The 17,186-nt window shown below is 41.2% G+C and overlaps 1 protein-coding gene across 1 annotated transcript; it reads right to left on the minus strand.

The window, feature by feature from the left end:
* Nucleotides 1-2,223: 2,223 nt before the first annotated feature.
* On the minus strand, nucleotides 2,224-17,023 carry PAX1 (paired box 1). The gene is made up of 5 exons (XM_074209334.1): nucleotides 16,606-17,023; nucleotides 15,312-15,941; nucleotides 13,340-13,482; nucleotides 12,450-12,669; nucleotides 2,224-5,075 (listed from the first exon to the last, which is right to left on the minus strand). Exons 1-5 carry the CDS (start codon nucleotides 16,886-16,888, stop codon nucleotides 4,984-4,986), a joined length of 1,368 nt encoding a protein of 455 aa, XP_074065435.1. The 5' UTR covers nucleotides 16,889-17,023; the 3' UTR covers nucleotides 2,224-4,983.
* Nucleotides 17,024-17,186: the final 163 nt, after the last annotated feature.

Below are 17,186 nucleotides of genomic sequence, written 5' to 3' on the forward strand. Positions count from 1 at the left end.
TGGGGGTGTGGGAGAAGGGGGGAGGGTAAGCAAGGGAGAATGATTCCTTCTTTTTGTCCTTTTTTTAATGCCAAAGAAAGTTGGAAGCCAACTATTAACCAACCAGAAATATCTCACCCACAGGACATTTCCTCAATGAAGAAAGCTAAAGTTCAGGCGCTAAGGTCAAGGTAAAGACCAAATACCGTTTAATTTATAATTCCCAACTATTGAAAGTGGAAATCAGATGTTTCTAATTAAATAGTATATCTAGATACATACTTCTTTCAAGTGAGTTCCTTTGGCAAATTTTGGAGAGATTCTAAACTTCATATTACCTAATATAACCTCAAGCAGGTAGAGTTTCTTTTGTAAAGAAACCTAGGTCAATGTAATCCTAGATGCAGGGAGGTGAATGCCAAGAAGTCTACAATGTACTTTAACCTCAGCTATAGTTCAATTAAATAAATCCCATCCTCTTAGAGTCAAGAGACAGCTGAAGAAAAAAAGTAATGCAAACACATTTGTCAATGAATGCTCTGAACTGTGTGCTTCTTTCAACTCATTCAAGTGATGGGCTAACTGCAAGGAGACAATTCCATATTTCTTTTAAGTGAAATTAGGGTTTCTGAAAAGAATTTGCTTAGAAGTAGTAGATGTTGAAATGCCATGGATAGCCACTACTTACTATTATGTGAGAATTTTCCACTGGCTGTTTTTTGTTTCTTGTTCTTAGCTAAGAGAAACCATTTCATTGTTATTGAAACTTCTATCTCCATGACACTGCCAGTTTTGTATCAGGAAATTTGATAACTTCCCTTTGAATATGTGGAGAAGTTATGCTATATTTAATCTAAAAAAATCTATAATAGAAATATCCTGTCTTCTTATTCTTCCTTCTTATTTCTCTCATTTCATCCTCTTCTTCCTCCTCCTCCTCCTTTTCTTCTTCTTCCTCTTCTTCTCTTCCTCCTTATTCTTCTTCTACCTCTCCTCTTCTCCTACTTCATCTTTCTCTTCATCTTCTTCATCATCATCATCTGCTGCTGCTGCTTCTTTCTGCTTCTACCTCTTTGTCTCCCTTTATCTCTGTCTCTTTCTGTTCCTTTTTAGCTCTCATTAATATTCCTTTATCTATGACAAATGTTAAAAAGTTGTTTGACAGAAATACATAAAAATAACTTCTCCAATAGACATATCTTAAAAACTGTGTTAATTGAAAATAAATTCATGAAAGGCAAGGAACTTCTTCTTACATTGGTTTCCTTGCCAGAGTTTTACCTATCCCTCAAGAATTCCATAAAATGGGTTCTTCAACTATGAGGAACCTGGTCCTACCACTACAGAACATAAAAAATATTTGGGGCATCACCAAAACTATTTGGCAGTACACCACCTAGGCAATTTGTAGACAGTATATCTGACTGGTTCTTATTTTATTATACAGTATTTAGGGGAAATGCTTCCTTTATCCTATTTCTAACTTATGAATTACATTCAAAGAAAATACTAGACAAAAGGCTTTAGTTCTCTTTTTTCCACCTCTTCAATCATGTCCCCCAATTAAAGAAAGGAAAAGTAGAAGAAATGTTAGTGTAACCATAAATGAGGAAGGGAGTTGAGTCAAGAAATTCAGAATTGGAAGAAACTAGACAACTCAGACCCATAAATGTCTTAAGAAGAGTCTTTGCTCTTCCCCTAAGGTAAACATGTTGTAACTGGTAGATTCAGAATTTGAGTTAGCATCATAGATTTAGAACTTTAAAACACTTTAGAGGTCCTCCAACAACTTCATTGGGGATCTTCCTTATTACCATTAAATTATAAGAAAGGAGAAAATTAAAACTTCCAGACTAGAAAACACGCACATCAATAATCATGAGATTGGTGTCTTAAGTCTTGCGTAATGAGATGTTGCATCCCAAAGATGCATTAAATAAATACAGCATTATACTGTATTCTGTTCTGAAACATCTCCTTGATTTGCTCCATAGCCCTTAAAAAAACCTTTTTAATCCCTTTGTCTCAATCTACTTGTCTGCTAAATGGAGACCTTTATTTTTCTTTTTGTGAAATGAACTTTCAAAACCTGCATAAAATTTCAAAGTTATCTTGTGAATTCCATCTTCAAGAGGAGTGAGGTTTCCAACAAATGTGTCTGAAGCAGTTGTAGCCCATGTGGATATCACTTGATTCTGTCAGCATACCATGTGTGACTACACATCTAGGAAAGCAAAGTCACATATCTGCTTTTAAAAGAAATACATATAATTTAATAATAATCCCATGAGTTTGCAAATCATTGATTACAGAAAACCAAACATATACAAAATACAACTCATTTACCAGTAGACACAATAAGTTTTATAGCCTTGAATAATTTTATTTAGATTTTACCTAGAATGGTTACTATTTAAGAAAACAATAAGTGCAGCATTTTCTTTTTCTCCTTTAGTCATTTAAGAATTAACTTTATTATAAGGCAACCTATGTGTGTAAATCATAAAATTCCTAGAATCCTAACATATTAGAGTTAGAAGAGACTTGTAGATCATCTAATCCAACTCTATCTTTTTACAGGTCAGAAAATACAGGCCCCCAAATACATAACTTACTCAGAGTCATACTGCTAGCTAGGAACAGAGCAATGACTAGTATCCCAACTCCTTGTCCAAATTTTCTATGTATTCAATTATTTTCACTACATTTTAAGAAAATAAGACAATAGCAGTTTTCTAGCAAATTTATTGATCCAGTGACTGAATTGGAATCTGTGGTCTAGAAATGAGTTCTATTCACAAGTTATTATATGATTTTTTTTCCCCATCTGTAGAGTGACAATTGTGGGCATTAATTAATCAGGTGAGAACTAACTTTTTTGTGATGGACTATAATTTCTGGGGCAAAGAGAGAAAAAAGTTAACTAAAAGCAAAGATTATCTCAATACTCATTTCAGTCATTTGTTTCCAGTTCTTATAATTTTTTTAACCTTTCTCCAGATCAACAAATAATTTGATGCCAGTTTTCCTTCCTATTCCTTGCCTAAACTTTAGGAAATGATAAAAAAAAATGAGATGCCCCTATAGCTGATTTATACTTTGTAAAACTCAAAGTAGGATACAAAATCAAATTACTTTGAGATCCTTGAAGTTGAAAATTCTATTACTCCAGGCTGGGAAAAGAGGAGGAGGAGGAGGAACAGCATTAAAAGGGGGGGGGGGAATTATCTTTGCCTGCTTGTTTGGAAATCCTTGAAGATAATTTTCTTTATTCAACAGTAAGTCATATTCAATAGGTAATATCACAAACTTTCACCCTAATGCTTTTGTAACTATTAAACAGCAGTTTTACATCAAGGGTCAAAAGCTTCTGAACTTGACAATTTTATTAGCTATTATGGCTTTAGAAAAATCCTTCTCAAGTTTTACTGCCCACCAGTTTACTCACAAGTCAGAAGTTCTTACACACTTTTACAATCCATAACATTGGCAGCAATTAGTGGTTGAAATTAAAAGATGATGGAACCTCAGAACACCCAGAATAATGATATGTTTTAATATTAGTCAGATTCACTGTGTTGGGAAGTCAGCATTTCCAAGAAAGGAGAAAATTCTCAAAATATCATAACTCCAAAATGTTCTGGTAGAAAAGATATCTTTTCTTTTCTCCTACAACCTATTCCAGTCTCCTCTGTTCATGCGAAATAATTGAAATAGTGAAATAGGAAGCTTCCTAAAAAGGCTGAGGTTTACATGGATTTCTAGAAAATATACCAAGGGCTGAAAAGGCAGCAGTTTCATTGGATTTTTATTCATGTTATAAAAAATATAAAATAAAATGCTGTGATTTTTTTTTTGTCCATTTCTCTAGGCAGTGAGGCAATCATCACAGTTCCTATTGTGGACTTCTGGCAATACAGACTCTCCTTGCAGCACTGGATCTTCCAGGGAGAAGGCAGGGAAGAATGGAGACCTGGAGATCTGATTCTTTGAGAAAACGGTTTGAGCAAAGGCTGGTTTCTGGGAAGCCCAAAGGAAGGTGGGGGATTAAGAGTCCAGGAGATAAATTGAATGATCACTTCTAAGTTTTATGCCTGGGGACAAGAAAGGTCCCTGGACTTAGACACTTATTCTCTTATGCAGAGAAAGCTAAAAACAGTAAAAACTAAACAGGGTGTTCAATAAGGGAGATGGAAGAGAATAGAAACTAGGCCTCAGTCCCTTCATCCATAAAGTGAGGGAATTGGATTAGAATCTAATCAGGTGATTTCTAAGGTTATTTTCAGCTCTAGGCAAAAGAAAGGAGTGAAGAAAACATGGGGGATGGGAAAGCGATGGGGGGGAAGAGCAGCAAAAAACAAAGAAAGAGAAGAGGGTGAAAGGGGAAGAGAAAGATGGAGGCAGAAAGAAAAGCAGATGTAGAAAAACAAAGAGAACCAAAGTATAAGCAAGAATCAGGAAAGGGGGGGGATCAAAAGAGAAAATGTAGACAGGTCAGTGAGGAGAGACAGCCTAAAAGAGAAATACATAAAGTCCAAAAATATTTTTTCGAAGTCTGGCAAAGTTAAATAATCCAATTAACTATGAGAAAGTGAAAATGGACAAGACAAAAGAAAAAAAGCGATAAATTTACCCTTCTTTCCCCTAATTTGGGAAAAGGGGGGGGCGGGGATAGGCGGGGATACATTTGAAAGCATATCCTTTTCGGCGGACCGCGGGTTCCTGCTTTCTTAGTCCTTTCACAGGCAGCTTGGCGTTGACCCTGGAGAGATAACCTCGGTCCTCTCAGGGCAGGCAAAGATCTCAGCTCCTTTCCTCTCCAATCCTCCTCCCTCCCCAAAGCCGCCCGGTGCATCGGAGCATCCTCCTAGGACTCTTAAAAAACCGCTTGCCATTTTTGCAGGTGCCTATTCCCACCTGATCTGCACGGTCAAGCCTCCCTCCCTTCTCACAGGTCCCATCCCTTCTTAGTTCTCTTAGACGCCGGGAAGCCGCTGCTCCTCCCTAGGAAGACGAAGCCGGGATAGACAGTCCGTGTAGGCTATTAAGGGTGTCTTGGGGTTTGCCGACTGGGCTGGAAGGCTTTCGATCTGCCACTGGGGAAGAAAAAGAAAAGAGAGAGAGAGAGAGAGAGAGAGAGAGAGAGAGAGAGAGAGAGAGAGAGAGAGAGAGAGAGAGAGAGAGAGAGAGAGAGAGAGAAACGGAAGATTGTATATAAGTGCCTTCCGATTCAACGAAGGCGCAGTCCAATAGTCCTGTCCGATTACCTCCCACATATACACCTGTAACCCGGCCTAGAGAGAAGAGCTGCTGCTCCTCGGTCGCTAAGAGAGGAAAGAAAATTCGACGTGTCTGGTCCAGGACTGGAGTCCATGCTTTGAAGAAGAAACAAAGACTACACGTTTCTACCCATGGACAAAAGATATGGCAATTCCCCAAGAAGAAAGGCAGTGCCAACTGGAATCACTGAATGCGGCTGGGCTGGGCAGAATAGGGGAAGAAGACTCCGCAGTCGGGAAAGAAGATAAGCTAAGGGGACTCGTCCTCCGCTCCGGGACAAGGAGGGCAGCTAAGCGGCGGGCGGCGCTGCAGACCGTAGCTCTGAACTGAAGAGAGCGAACAGAGAGAGTCCTAATTTCTCCAGGGCAGCTGGCCAATGCCCCCAGGCTGGGGCAATGTACATTAGCTAGAGACAGACCCAGTTTCTCCTACTATCCTTCTGCTCCTCAGACTGCTAGTCCCTCTACGGACTCGAGCCTCGGCACCACACGCCAACCCGACGCACAGAAGGCGGCAGGAGACCCGAGAGTCTCGGAGCCCCCAGAGAAGCTGCTGGACCCTGTTGGATGCCCTGGTTCTGTGCAAAGCAATGGGAACCAGAGAACCACCAGCTGAAAGAAAGGAGGGAGGGCTCACCAGAGATTATACACTATGCAAGACTCAGTGCGGTCTGAATTCCTCCGAAATAGGCGGATAATTTGCACTTTAAGGAGGGAGGAGGAAGAGGGCTGGACTTTATATAGCCCGCCTAGTTTTTGACCGCTGGGCATAAACTGGCTCCTAATTGCTGGTCATAACCAAGTACAGAAGAATGCTTGCCGCTATATTAAGTGACACCGTATTTACCAGGTCATGTGTTATTGAATGTTTCACTCTATTATTTAAGGTTTTGGGAAGAGACCCAATTTATGCTACTGGAAGCCAAAAAGTGACGGCAGAATTGCACAATCGTCCCCCCCACACACACACACACACACACCATTCTATCTCTTCACTTCTCCCAGAAATGCTAAGCCCCATTCCCCAAGAATCCTAATTTTATTTTCCTTCCCAGACATTTTTCACTGGCAGGACAAGAACAGGACACCTTCACTTCAGTGACTTCTGGATTTCCAAACGTCTGAAAGCCTTCACCTTCCCCTAACCCCGGGAGGGTCCTGTTTAGACAAATGCTTCTTCTCCAGCTGCCTGAGGGATTGGGCCCGCACCTGTGTGCACCCTCCAAGCAAGGGTGGGGAGCCAGGCGTTCCCCTGGCCTTGGCCCTAGCCTCCCCTCCACACACATAAACACACCCTGAGTCCTTCATCGACTTACCCAGTTTTTTAAAAAAGTATTGTTTTGAAAACCATGTCTCTCTCTGGTCATGATATTTAAAAGACTAGGAGACTCTTGATTTCTACCCTTCTCTTTCCAAAACACTGTTCTCAGTGCCCAGGTCTGAGTTGTTTTCAATTTCTTTCCATCTTCCACACATCAAAAGGAGTATACTGTTTAGAAAACATTTGAGGCTGCCTCAGCCAATATCCTTTTGACTTTAGAAACAGAGGAAAAAATAAATAGATGAAATTTTACAAATAACCCTCCCTGACAGATTTTGGTGTTTCCCACTAAACCTCTAGTTACTGGCAACACCAGCCCCTTCCGCACATTAACCCCTTTTTACTCCAATTTTCCCCTTATTCTTCCATAAGCTTTGCTATAAACACAAAGTCAATTGTCCAGGTGAAGCCCACTGTGCTGATCTCCATAAATGTTAATATGTATTCATTCTGTCTGTAGTTGGGAAATGAGGGAAATGTACCCATGTACCAAACAAGTTTTAAGGGAAGCACTCGAGGAAGAAGTTAATTTTTTTCCCTTTCAGTTACAAAAGCAGCAATTTTGTCTCTCTTTTTGTCTTTGTATGTATGCCCAACACCTAGAACAGTGTCTTGAGTTTGATAAGTAATGATAATTTAATAAATGATTCTCAATGAGTTGATTGATTATCCCAGCTTCCTGACAAAGATTCCTACTGGTGCTGGCTGAGTAAGGGCCAGTGAATATCCCTGTCACTGAGACTTTCCTTTAAACTTCAATTGGTTGATATGGAAGAGATGTTTGCTAATCACTCTTGGTTAAAAAAAAAAGAGTGGATATTTTTTTTTTCCTTTTAAGGTCTCCCTTTAGGATGCCTGGACAACTGGTCCAAGAACAGAGACAACTTCTGTGAGGGCAGGGTAAATATACAAGAATACTTCAAGAATTTTTAAATGGTTGCCTTATTTTTTTTTCCTTTTTAGTGGAAACTTATCATTTTATCCATGTAAGGAATTAATCCCTGGTGTGGAATCTTCCTTATATAATTTCTGATCTTTAAGAGAGTTGCCCATGCCACTGAGAAATTGAATGAGTTGTTCAATCTCATGCAGCTCCAGTTATGTGTCAGAGCTCCTGTCTTCTTGACTCTAAGACCCAGTTTCTAACCACTATGACTTCTGGCTTCTAGTCTATAAAACAGGTATCTACATTGAAAATTCTTCTTTTGGTTAACCTAGTCAAATTTTCAGAGTCTCTCCTACAATCTTGAGTTGGGAAGGCTGGGGGTCAGAGACTCGTTCATAGCCCAGTGATTGATTGCGAAGACAGGACCGATTTTACAGTAAAGTTTCTATGTTTTCCCAAACTGCTACTTCAATACCAAATGTCCTGAGGGAACTGTCCTGGTGTTCTGACCACATTGAAATGATCACCAGTGCTGTGTAAACAATACTATACTGCCCAGGACGCTAGAAGAAGAGTGGTGGGTGGTAAAATCTATAAATGACTGACTTTTGCCACCAGGACGGTGTAAATGAAGCAAAATGAGATGGTCCTTTAATTTGTCCTCAAAAATCATGAGAATTTTCAAATTCCTTAAAACCATAGTGATAATAAGTTGAAATCAGTAGAGGCTAACCAGCAAAATGTAGGAGACCAGAAGAAGTATTTAGGGTATTATTAAAAAGTGAGGAGAGTAAAATTCAATTAATTTGTACTGGAAAAAAAAAGAACTCCAGTTTTATTTTATATCCATATATGTGAAAATAAAATATATATTGCTGACTTGTAATTTCATCTGACATGGGGAATACCAGTGTAGAAAATCCATCAATCCAAAAAGAGGAACAATTTACTTGTACAGTCTAAGGGAATAACTGTTTGCAGCACAGAGAGATTAAGTGTTTTACCTAATGTCAGATAATTAGTAAGTTACAGGGACAAGATCCAAACTTATGTGTTCATAGAACCAAGGAATTCTTCACCCTCAACTTACATCTAGAGATAGATGGAATACAAAAGGATATGAAGTCCAAAATTCTCATTTTACACATGTGGAAATTGAGGTACAGAGAGATTAAATACCAAACAAGTTTTAAAAAATCACAAGCCAGAGCTTAAATCTCAGGCCAATTCTCTATATACTGCTGTGACTTGATGTGTTTACCAGTTCAAAAGTCTGACATTAGATTACCAAAATTGATTGTTTTTCACCGGCATACTATTTTCACCTTCCAAACAAGAAACTTAGTCAATTTGGTTCTAAATGATATTTCCAGAAATGTATGTAAGTTGAAGATTCAATGAGAATTTATATTCTCAGGAAATGATGCTTTCTTTTAAAATGATTAATTTCCTAAACTATGATGCTTCTAATGTCATAAATGCTTAAAAACTCAGTGCTGCATTTAGAACTGGGAATAGGATACTTAAAATAAGGAAAATTAATATCTCTAAATTTGCATGGAGATTTCAATTAAAATAATCTATTTAATAATCTCTACCCTTTAAATGAAGAGTATTTACATTATTGTAATTACATTTGTGTTCTCTCTTGATATAACCTAATTCAACAGAATTACCAGCAGAAATTATTTCCTGGTTATTTCAAGCTATTTTGAATTGGATACTTAATGTTCCACCATTCTGAACCAAGGACCCTGATTTTAAAAATATTCAAACCAAAAAATCATTAATTTAGCTATTAGTCTAATTTTTGCGGGAGTAAGATTTGAAAATGTATGCAAATATGTCCTTATAATGAAGAAAAGGACACCAGTTGGAAATGTAAAAATGAGTAAAACATTCAAAAGTTTTACATAGAGTTCTATATTTCCCAAATTATCATATATTCATTTAAAAGTTATTATCAGAAAGAGGGAGAAATGTCCAGCTCATAATTGAAAAGTTTGTCTCAGAGCCTTGTGAAGTATTATATTTCCATTGCTTAAGGACCAATTGGCCTAGCAAATTCCAGGGAGACTAATCACCTGTTGGTAGGCCATAAATTGATGAATTTTGGGATATAAGGCAATTCATAAAATCATCTTCTAAGGCCTAGGAGCATTTCATTCCACATAACTAGAGGGAGTGCCCTCAAGGAAGAAATCAGAATTGTGGAATTGAAATATATTTGCCTTTATGGCATTATAAACATTTCTTGATTTGTTTTCTCATGTGGGATTTTGTAAGTCACTGAGTAAAATAATATTTTAATAGATTGCTTCTCCCATCACCTTTTTAAAGGTGTAGGTAGGTAGTAATCGTACATATAGGAAAGAATTCTTATCAATGAAAATATTCATCCTACTTTTGGTTTTTACAACTGCTAAATTTTACATGCTACCAACTGAAGTCACTTGCTACTTCTTTGAATCATATGAATGATAATTCCTTTCCATTTAAATCTGTGTAATCTAAAACAAACAAAAAAAAAAACCCAGATAGTTTGAAGGCCTGAGTAAGCCAAACTCTGGGCTAGGAATTTATTTATTTTATTCCCCAGATCTCTAATTTTTCCCTGAAAAAAAAAGTGATCCACAGGCCCTTGAAAAGGGAATCAAACAGGGAAGAAACTCAAGTGTCATTTTAAAATTGCATTAACTAAAAATTTTTAAATTGCACTAGCTAAAAATTCACCAATTGTTAGACTTTGAAATACTATGACAAAGTTATCTCCATATTGTTTAGGATTTGGTGTTTGGAGAAGTACTTCCTTCAAATGGTTATTTTTTTTAATCTGTTCTAAGCTTTTCATAAAATGTGAACTGAATCCCCAGACTCCAGCAGTCTTTCATAAAATATGGTAGACATGTGCCTTACATGAGATGAGTCCACTTCACCTATATTGTAACCCTATCTTGAAACCAACTCCCATCCTGGGAATTTTATTTCTCTACAGAAACCCTCTAAGTATCAGCCCACAAGCACTCTGTTGATTTGTTTTTTCATTGTCCTTTAACTGATTCAGTTATAATTCCCTTCTGACAAATATGAATATCACAAATTTATGTAAATACTTTATGATTTGCAGTCTTCACAATACTGTGAGGTAAGTATTATTATGTCTACCACAATTTCTATTTTACAAGTGAGGAAAATGAAGTTGAGTAGGGAGTAGAAATACAGTACTCTCAAAACTCCAGGACCAGTGCTCTTTCTACCTCACACTATCTACTCATAGCAATTGAAGTCAGACATTATCTTAGAGGAGACTGGTCCAAGGTGACAAGCTATTAATGATAGAGCCCAAATCTAATCTGTCTCACATTCACAGTCCAATGAACCTTTCATATGCTAACATTGAATGACAAGGAAATGTCTGAATTTGAGTTCAAATTATCCTAGAAATTATCAGCTTTCCCTAATTTTAGAAAGCAAGATCCAATAGGTAAGTGGCTAGGAATCCATGTTAAACAGTCACTGAATCTGGGAAGTAAATTAGGGGTGGGGGGAAGGAAATAGGGCCAGATTTCCTGGGGTTTATTTAAACAAAAAGAAAATGCTGCCTAAACTAGCAGGGATATATTTGAAGAATGTATTGCATAATAGGACCTACTACAGGACAAATTTTTGAAAACCCAGTTCAGGGAAGATCTATTGATTTTTTGATCTAATAACAGAAAACCCTAGACTAGATAGAGGATGAGAAGTCATTAGAAAGTGGACTCATCAGCATTTCTTCCTTACTTAAATCAATGAATCTGGCTGACAAAATGAAGTATGGTAAGAAATGTGCTTTCAAGGAGAAAGGTTTTTTCAGTCTGGGCCATGGGATTTAGAGCTGGAAGAACTTTAGACAGGCTTCACTCACTCCCTCATTTTCCAGATAGAGAACAGTTCCAGAGAGGATAAATAACATGCCAAGGTCACAGAGTTAAGATTCAAACTAGAGACAGACAAATGTCCTAATATATGGATAGAGAAAGAGTCTAGAGTCAAAATGGTTCAAAAAACTATGGAGATATATTAGCTCTGCAACTGGGCAAGTCCTCTCAGCGCCCTGGGATAACTCTAAACATCATAAATTACAGAGTTTTTGCCCGCTTGCTTTGACAGAGTTCCATGTATCTGAAATTAAAGGTCCAGCAAAAAAAAAAATTGCTATCTACCTTGCTCAAAATGAGGCAGTACAGTGGGATCGAGGGCAGATCTTGGGGTAGTAAGATCTCAGTTCGAGGCCTGCCTTTCACACAACTATATGATATTGGGCAAGTCATGGTCTTGGTGCTGAAAATATTTCTCTAAGACTACAAATTGCATGTGATCTGCAGAACCAAAACAACATAGGTGGAGAGGGTTTGCTTGCAGGGATTTAAGGGAATCATAGGATCATAGGTTTAGAGATGTGAGTCACCTTTGAGGTCATCTAATTCTAACCTCTCCCACAATAATGGAATCACAAGTCTGGACACACACATACACACACACACACATAAATATGTATGTATATATGTATATTTATATGTCTATTTATAACCTACCTCAGTATTGTTATGAGAATAGTGACCTTTATTTGTAAAAAAAATTGTTTTAAATCCCTTTGAAGCAATTAAAACGTATTTGAATATAATTATTTTGTAAGTGTGCTATATCCAAAAAAGTAATAACTGTCTACATATATAATGAATTGTATTTATAGAATTATGACCATATATGCATATATGTCCACATTTTTAAAAATAAAAATACTTTTTTTTTCACTTCTCTTCCAGTTACATGTCTCTCTTGCTTCACTCCTATAGACTGACCACCTCTACCCTACCTCCTACCTTACCCTACCTCAGCTTCAATGTGGTCCTGAAATTAAGTTCCCACCCTCCTCTTCCTATCTAGGAACTTCCTTAGGGCAGTCGGACCTCTCTCAGTCAGTGGCTCCAGGCCTTCTTACCTTCTCTGCTGGGGTGTTTGAACGCCATGGCCGTGGCCAGATCTCCCCCGTGCACGGTCACACCGGGTCCGTGATGAGCCAGGGGACTGCCCTGAGCCGGCCAAGGATGGCCCGGAGTAAGATAGCCGCCTCCGGGTCCGCCGTAAACTCCGTGTTGATTGGAGGAGGGATAGGCGCAGGCTGGGAGGAAGCTGCCCACCGTGGAAAGACTCGGAGTGGGCTAAAGGACAGGAGCGAGAAAGTGAGAAAGATAGCATTACCAATCAGCTTGTCAATACTGCACCCGGCTTTTCCTGGACCAGGAGTCAAATGTTTGGTGCCCTTCAGGTGCTTTTGAAAGCCCGATCTTAGCTCCCAACCCACCCACCCCAACACCAATATTTCCTTTATTATTGGGGGGATTAGGAGGGAAAGCAGGTTACCAGTTATTAATCTTGAAGCGTATCCTTTACTCTAAATTGCATTTGTTAACTTGGCTGAAAGCAATGGCATTTTAATTGACCCGGGGTGGGATTGGGAGGAAGGGGACACAGGAGGGCAAACAAGAATGTGGGAAAATTCAAACAGCTGCTCCACACTGTTCACAGGATGAGGGCCGCTGAGAAAGCATCAGATTTGTGCCCTGAAATCTAACCTTACATCCAAAAAGTCGAACTAAAGTATAAATAAATCCTCTGCAAAGCCAACCTTTTAAATGCTGGGGAGTAGAGGGGTAGCCAAGAAAAAGGAACAGCGCAGGCCTGTTTTAAATCTTTACATTTAACCAAAAAAAGAGAAACATACTAATTGCTGCCCCCCTCCCCCTTTTAAGCTGGGTCTATGGGAAAATCAAAATGGGATGCTCTTAATTGTTGCTTCAGTATTTCTCAGGCTCGCCTGGCCCTGGTTACCTGTGGGTATTTGATGTCTGCTTCCATAACGGCTTTGTCAATTCCGTTCACTGCTTGTGTGGCCGGGAAACCCGTCCTATTCACACCGGCCCAGTCTTCCATTTTGGGGGAGTAGGCAGAGCCCTCGGTCCCCGACAGTGCCCCTTGAGTGGGAAGAGAGATTGGGAGAAGACAGTTGGGAACCTGGAGAGCCCATTTGGCTGAATCACCTGGGTCAGGAAGCCTCGCCTTAAGGGAGGGAGTCATTTACACTCACAAACATTGATCCCACTCGTGACTGTCACTGAATAAACTTTGAGAGAGCCGTGGGACACCCGGCACCCTTAAAACCCGGAAAGAAATCAAAAGTAGGCAAGAAGCCGGTTCATCCAAGTTTGTTTCGCTTTCTGTCTGCAGGCCCCTGCTCAATTTCTCTGGGCTGCAATCTGATTTCAACTCTTTCTCCCTTTCTCTCCAACACTGAGTCCTTCGGATACAAATGTGGGGGAATTGTTGTTGTCTGAGAATGGACCTTTTCACTCAACTTTTTTCCTCTTTTGGGCGGTGATGAGTGGACTGCGTTTGAGGCGTTCTAAATAATTTCCTCCCTTCTATATTGTTTTTAAAATCCAAACAAATTAAGATCTGGGGAAAAGTTTCACTTGGGGAATTCTTTTGGGTGACATTCTGGGGAAAGAAGTAAACAGAAAGAAATAGTTTGAACATAGACGTGTTGATATGTGTGTTTACATACTATTCAATGATTATTCTCTAGAAGCATTCTGATTTTATATTCCTTTGTCCAAAAAGTTACATATCGGTGCTTCTGGTGGGGAACTTTGACTAGCCAGAACGAACAAACTAATCGCTCTTGAGGAGTTTAATGAAGTCTGAAGTGGCTAAAAATCTCTGGGCAGCATTTGGGTTTCGAAAACCAATTTCAAAGAAGCAATGGCTATGTAGATAGGCAAAACCCTTTGCAGGCTCCTGGAGTTCTAAAGCAACCCTACTACCCTATCACCAATCGACTTCTGCTACATCTCCCTCATTTTTAACCACAGAAAACTCTAACTACCTCCTTGAGAATCACTGGAGGGACCTAATACCTACCCACTTATGGCAAACCACAGAAAGGCAGAGGTCATATGCACAGAACAGAAAAGGAAATAATTTCAACAACTAACTTTTCATGGAAAAAAAAAAAAACTTTACATATCCCCTAAGCAAAACAATGAAGCAGCCTCTCCCCGAAGTTCAGGAGCCCGAAGAGAAATTAATGACCAACAATTTGACTATGAAGTCACCACAAAAGATAAACCCTAAAAAGGCCTCGAATATAAAGTATTCCCAAAGTAATCACTGGTATAGCTTCCAATCCACAGACTCCACAGGCCCCAGAAGAACAAGCCTACTTTTAAAATAATAATGATGATAATGATAAAATTGAAGACAATATTCTTTTATTATGATGGGTGGATGACCTTTGAAGGTATAGTGGAAAAGAAACTGAAGCCTCCAGGAAAAGGGCAAATAAATTGATGGAGATAATTTGTTTTGCTTAGATCTGGCAGAAGGAGATTGCGATATGGATTCGCTGCGCTCACATTTTTTTTGCAAGACTGAAAAAGCGAAATTTCAAGACTCCGAATTTGTGGTCGACAATCTATCATCCCCAAGAAAATATTTTCCACATTTTTCATAAAAAGTTCAAGATGTCCAAGCATTCCCACAGATGGCCGGGACCCTAAACTCTCCAGTCCCCGCCCCCCAAATTAGTACTGCTAGTCTTTTGAAAGGTTGTCTGGGGTGTGGGGGGGAGACCAAATCTCACCCCCCCTCGACGCTTAGTCCTTGCAACTGCCTTCAGAAACACCCAAGGATACCCCAATACACCTACAGAGAGAGGAGAGAAACAGAGACAGAGAGAGAGAGACTTTCCGTTCTAAGTGGACTAAATATATTTTAAGGCTGGCATTGGACTCAGTTTACTAACCTGTTTGCTCCATAAAAGTTCGAATGCCCAGGATGTTGCTGACAGAATGAGCAGAGGGCCAAGACCTGGGGATACTGACGTGCCCCGCGGAGACAGGAACTCCGGGATGGTTCCCCATCTTGGTCCCAGTGGGTGACATAGGGTTGGGGTAAGGATACTGGTAAATATGATTGTAAGGCAGTGCCGGTTGTGGGGGAGGTTGCTTGGTGGCTTCGTACGGGTTGGGCTGGGACAGGTTCCCAATTTTATTCCTCAGGATCCTGCTGATGGAGCTGACCGAAGGCACGTTGTATTTGTCGCAGACCCCATCGGCCAGGAGTCTGTCTCTAATTTCCCAGGCGAAGATGCCCGGATCCCCTTGTTTGTAGTCCCTGATATGCTTCACCACGTTCGGAGTGGTGACTCGGGGCTTGCTCCCTCCGATCGCTCCCGGGAGGATGGAGCCGGTCTCGTTGTACCTCGCCAGGATTTTACTCACGCAGCCGTGAGACACTCGGAGTTGCCTGCTGATATCGCACGGTCGGATGCCGAGCTGGGCCAGTTCCACGATTCGAAGACGGATGGCATTGGGCAAAGGTCTCCCGTTGACGAAAACACCGCCCAGTTGGTTCACTTCTCCGTAGGTCTGCTCTATAAAGGGATGGGTTAGGGAAGGGATCCGGGGCAAAAAGAGGAGGGGTCGAGAAGAAAACACGCGATGATTACTCAGTGGTTAGAATTAAAGAGAAAAGCCTGCCTATCCCACAAAGACTCGGTCCGCTTGAAAGGAAAAGAAAAGAAAGTTCTCCTCCGGCTCCCTCCTGTACCACTGTCGATCGGACAAATCCAGGTCCAAAACAAGGAACCTCCGAAGAAAAGAGACAAAATGGATGTACTTAAGCTCAGCCGGTCTGTCCCTGCGATCTGAACAGTCAAAGCAGGGTGAACTGACACAGGCTCCCCAAAGTAGGTGCCATTGCGACGGGCAAGAGAATGGGGCGGGGATGAGAGGAAAGGGGGAGCAAAGCACCCAGTACTGCATTCTCATCTCTTCTGGGTTTGGACACACACACACACACACACACACACACACACACACACACACACACACAGACACACAGCACTCGCGAAAGAAAGTGCGCCCAGCTCTGCCCCTCCGCTGGGGGTGAGCCGGCCGACGCGACTTCGCAGCCTGCCAGAGAAGGCAGGCCCTGCAGTCCAGGGGGCGGGAGAGCAGAAGGAAAGAGCGAGGATCATGGAAAGGAGCAGAGCCCCGAGTCAGTTGGCTCTCTCGGCCGTCCGCTGCCTCCCTTACCCATAGCAGCGCGCAGGGCCGGCTGCCTGGCGCCGGAGCGGCTGCTGGGGTTGGGCCGGGCGCAGTCCGGGTGTGCTCTGGGGCGGGCGGAGATACATAGAGGGAGGGAGAGCGAAAGCGGCGAGCCACGGCCCCACGGCGAACTGGAGACGCTCCTGCTGGGGAGCGGGAGCCGGAGCGGGAGCCGGAGCGCGGCGGCGCTGCCTCCCTGCAGCCCCTCGGTGACCCTCTCCCAGGACACTTTCCAACTCCGGCAGCCCTTAAACCCCAAGGTGATCTTCATCCGATTGGGATAAATTCGTCTGACCAGGAGGCTTCAGTGTATTCGGATCAATTTGACGTGTCCTCCACGTCAATCTCGGCGGTCACGCCGGAGACGCGTTCATTGGCATCTCATTGGTTCCCGTCATTTCGCTCCGGCGGCAGCTCCGGCTAGTCTTCCCTTCTGGTGTGTAACTCTACCTCCCTCCTCCCACCTCTACACCCTCCTCTTCTCCACCCCCCCCCCCGCAAGCCCTTCCTCCTCCCTCACCCTCACCCCCACCCCACTCCGCCCCAAACCAGTGTCTCACTCATCCCAG

Source organism: Macrotis lagotis, chromosome 1 (genome assembly GCF_037893015.1).
Source record: "Macrotis lagotis isolate mMagLag1 chromosome 1, bilby.v1.9.chrom.fasta, whole genome shotgun sequence".
In the NCBI taxonomy this organism is placed as follows: domain Eukaryota; kingdom Metazoa; phylum Chordata; class Mammalia; order Peramelemorphia; family Peramelidae; genus Macrotis; species Macrotis lagotis.

What these genes read in the sequence shown, in the direction of transcription:
- PAX1 (XM_074209334.1), bottom strand. Translation starts at nt 16,888, where the DNA reads ATGAAGATCACCTTGGGGTTTAAGGGCTGCCGGAGTTGGAAAGTGTCC. An exon ending in GGCCCTGCGCGCTGCTATGG is followed by an intron (nt 15,942 to 16,605) that starts GTAAGGGAGGCA and finishes ATCCCTTTATAG; the next exon opens with AGCAGACCTACGGAGAAGTG. An exon ending in AACTTTTATGGAGCAAACAG is followed by an intron (nt 13,483 to 15,311) that starts GTTAGTAAACTG and finishes TTCCCACTCAAG; the next exon opens with GGGCACTGTCGGGGACCGAG.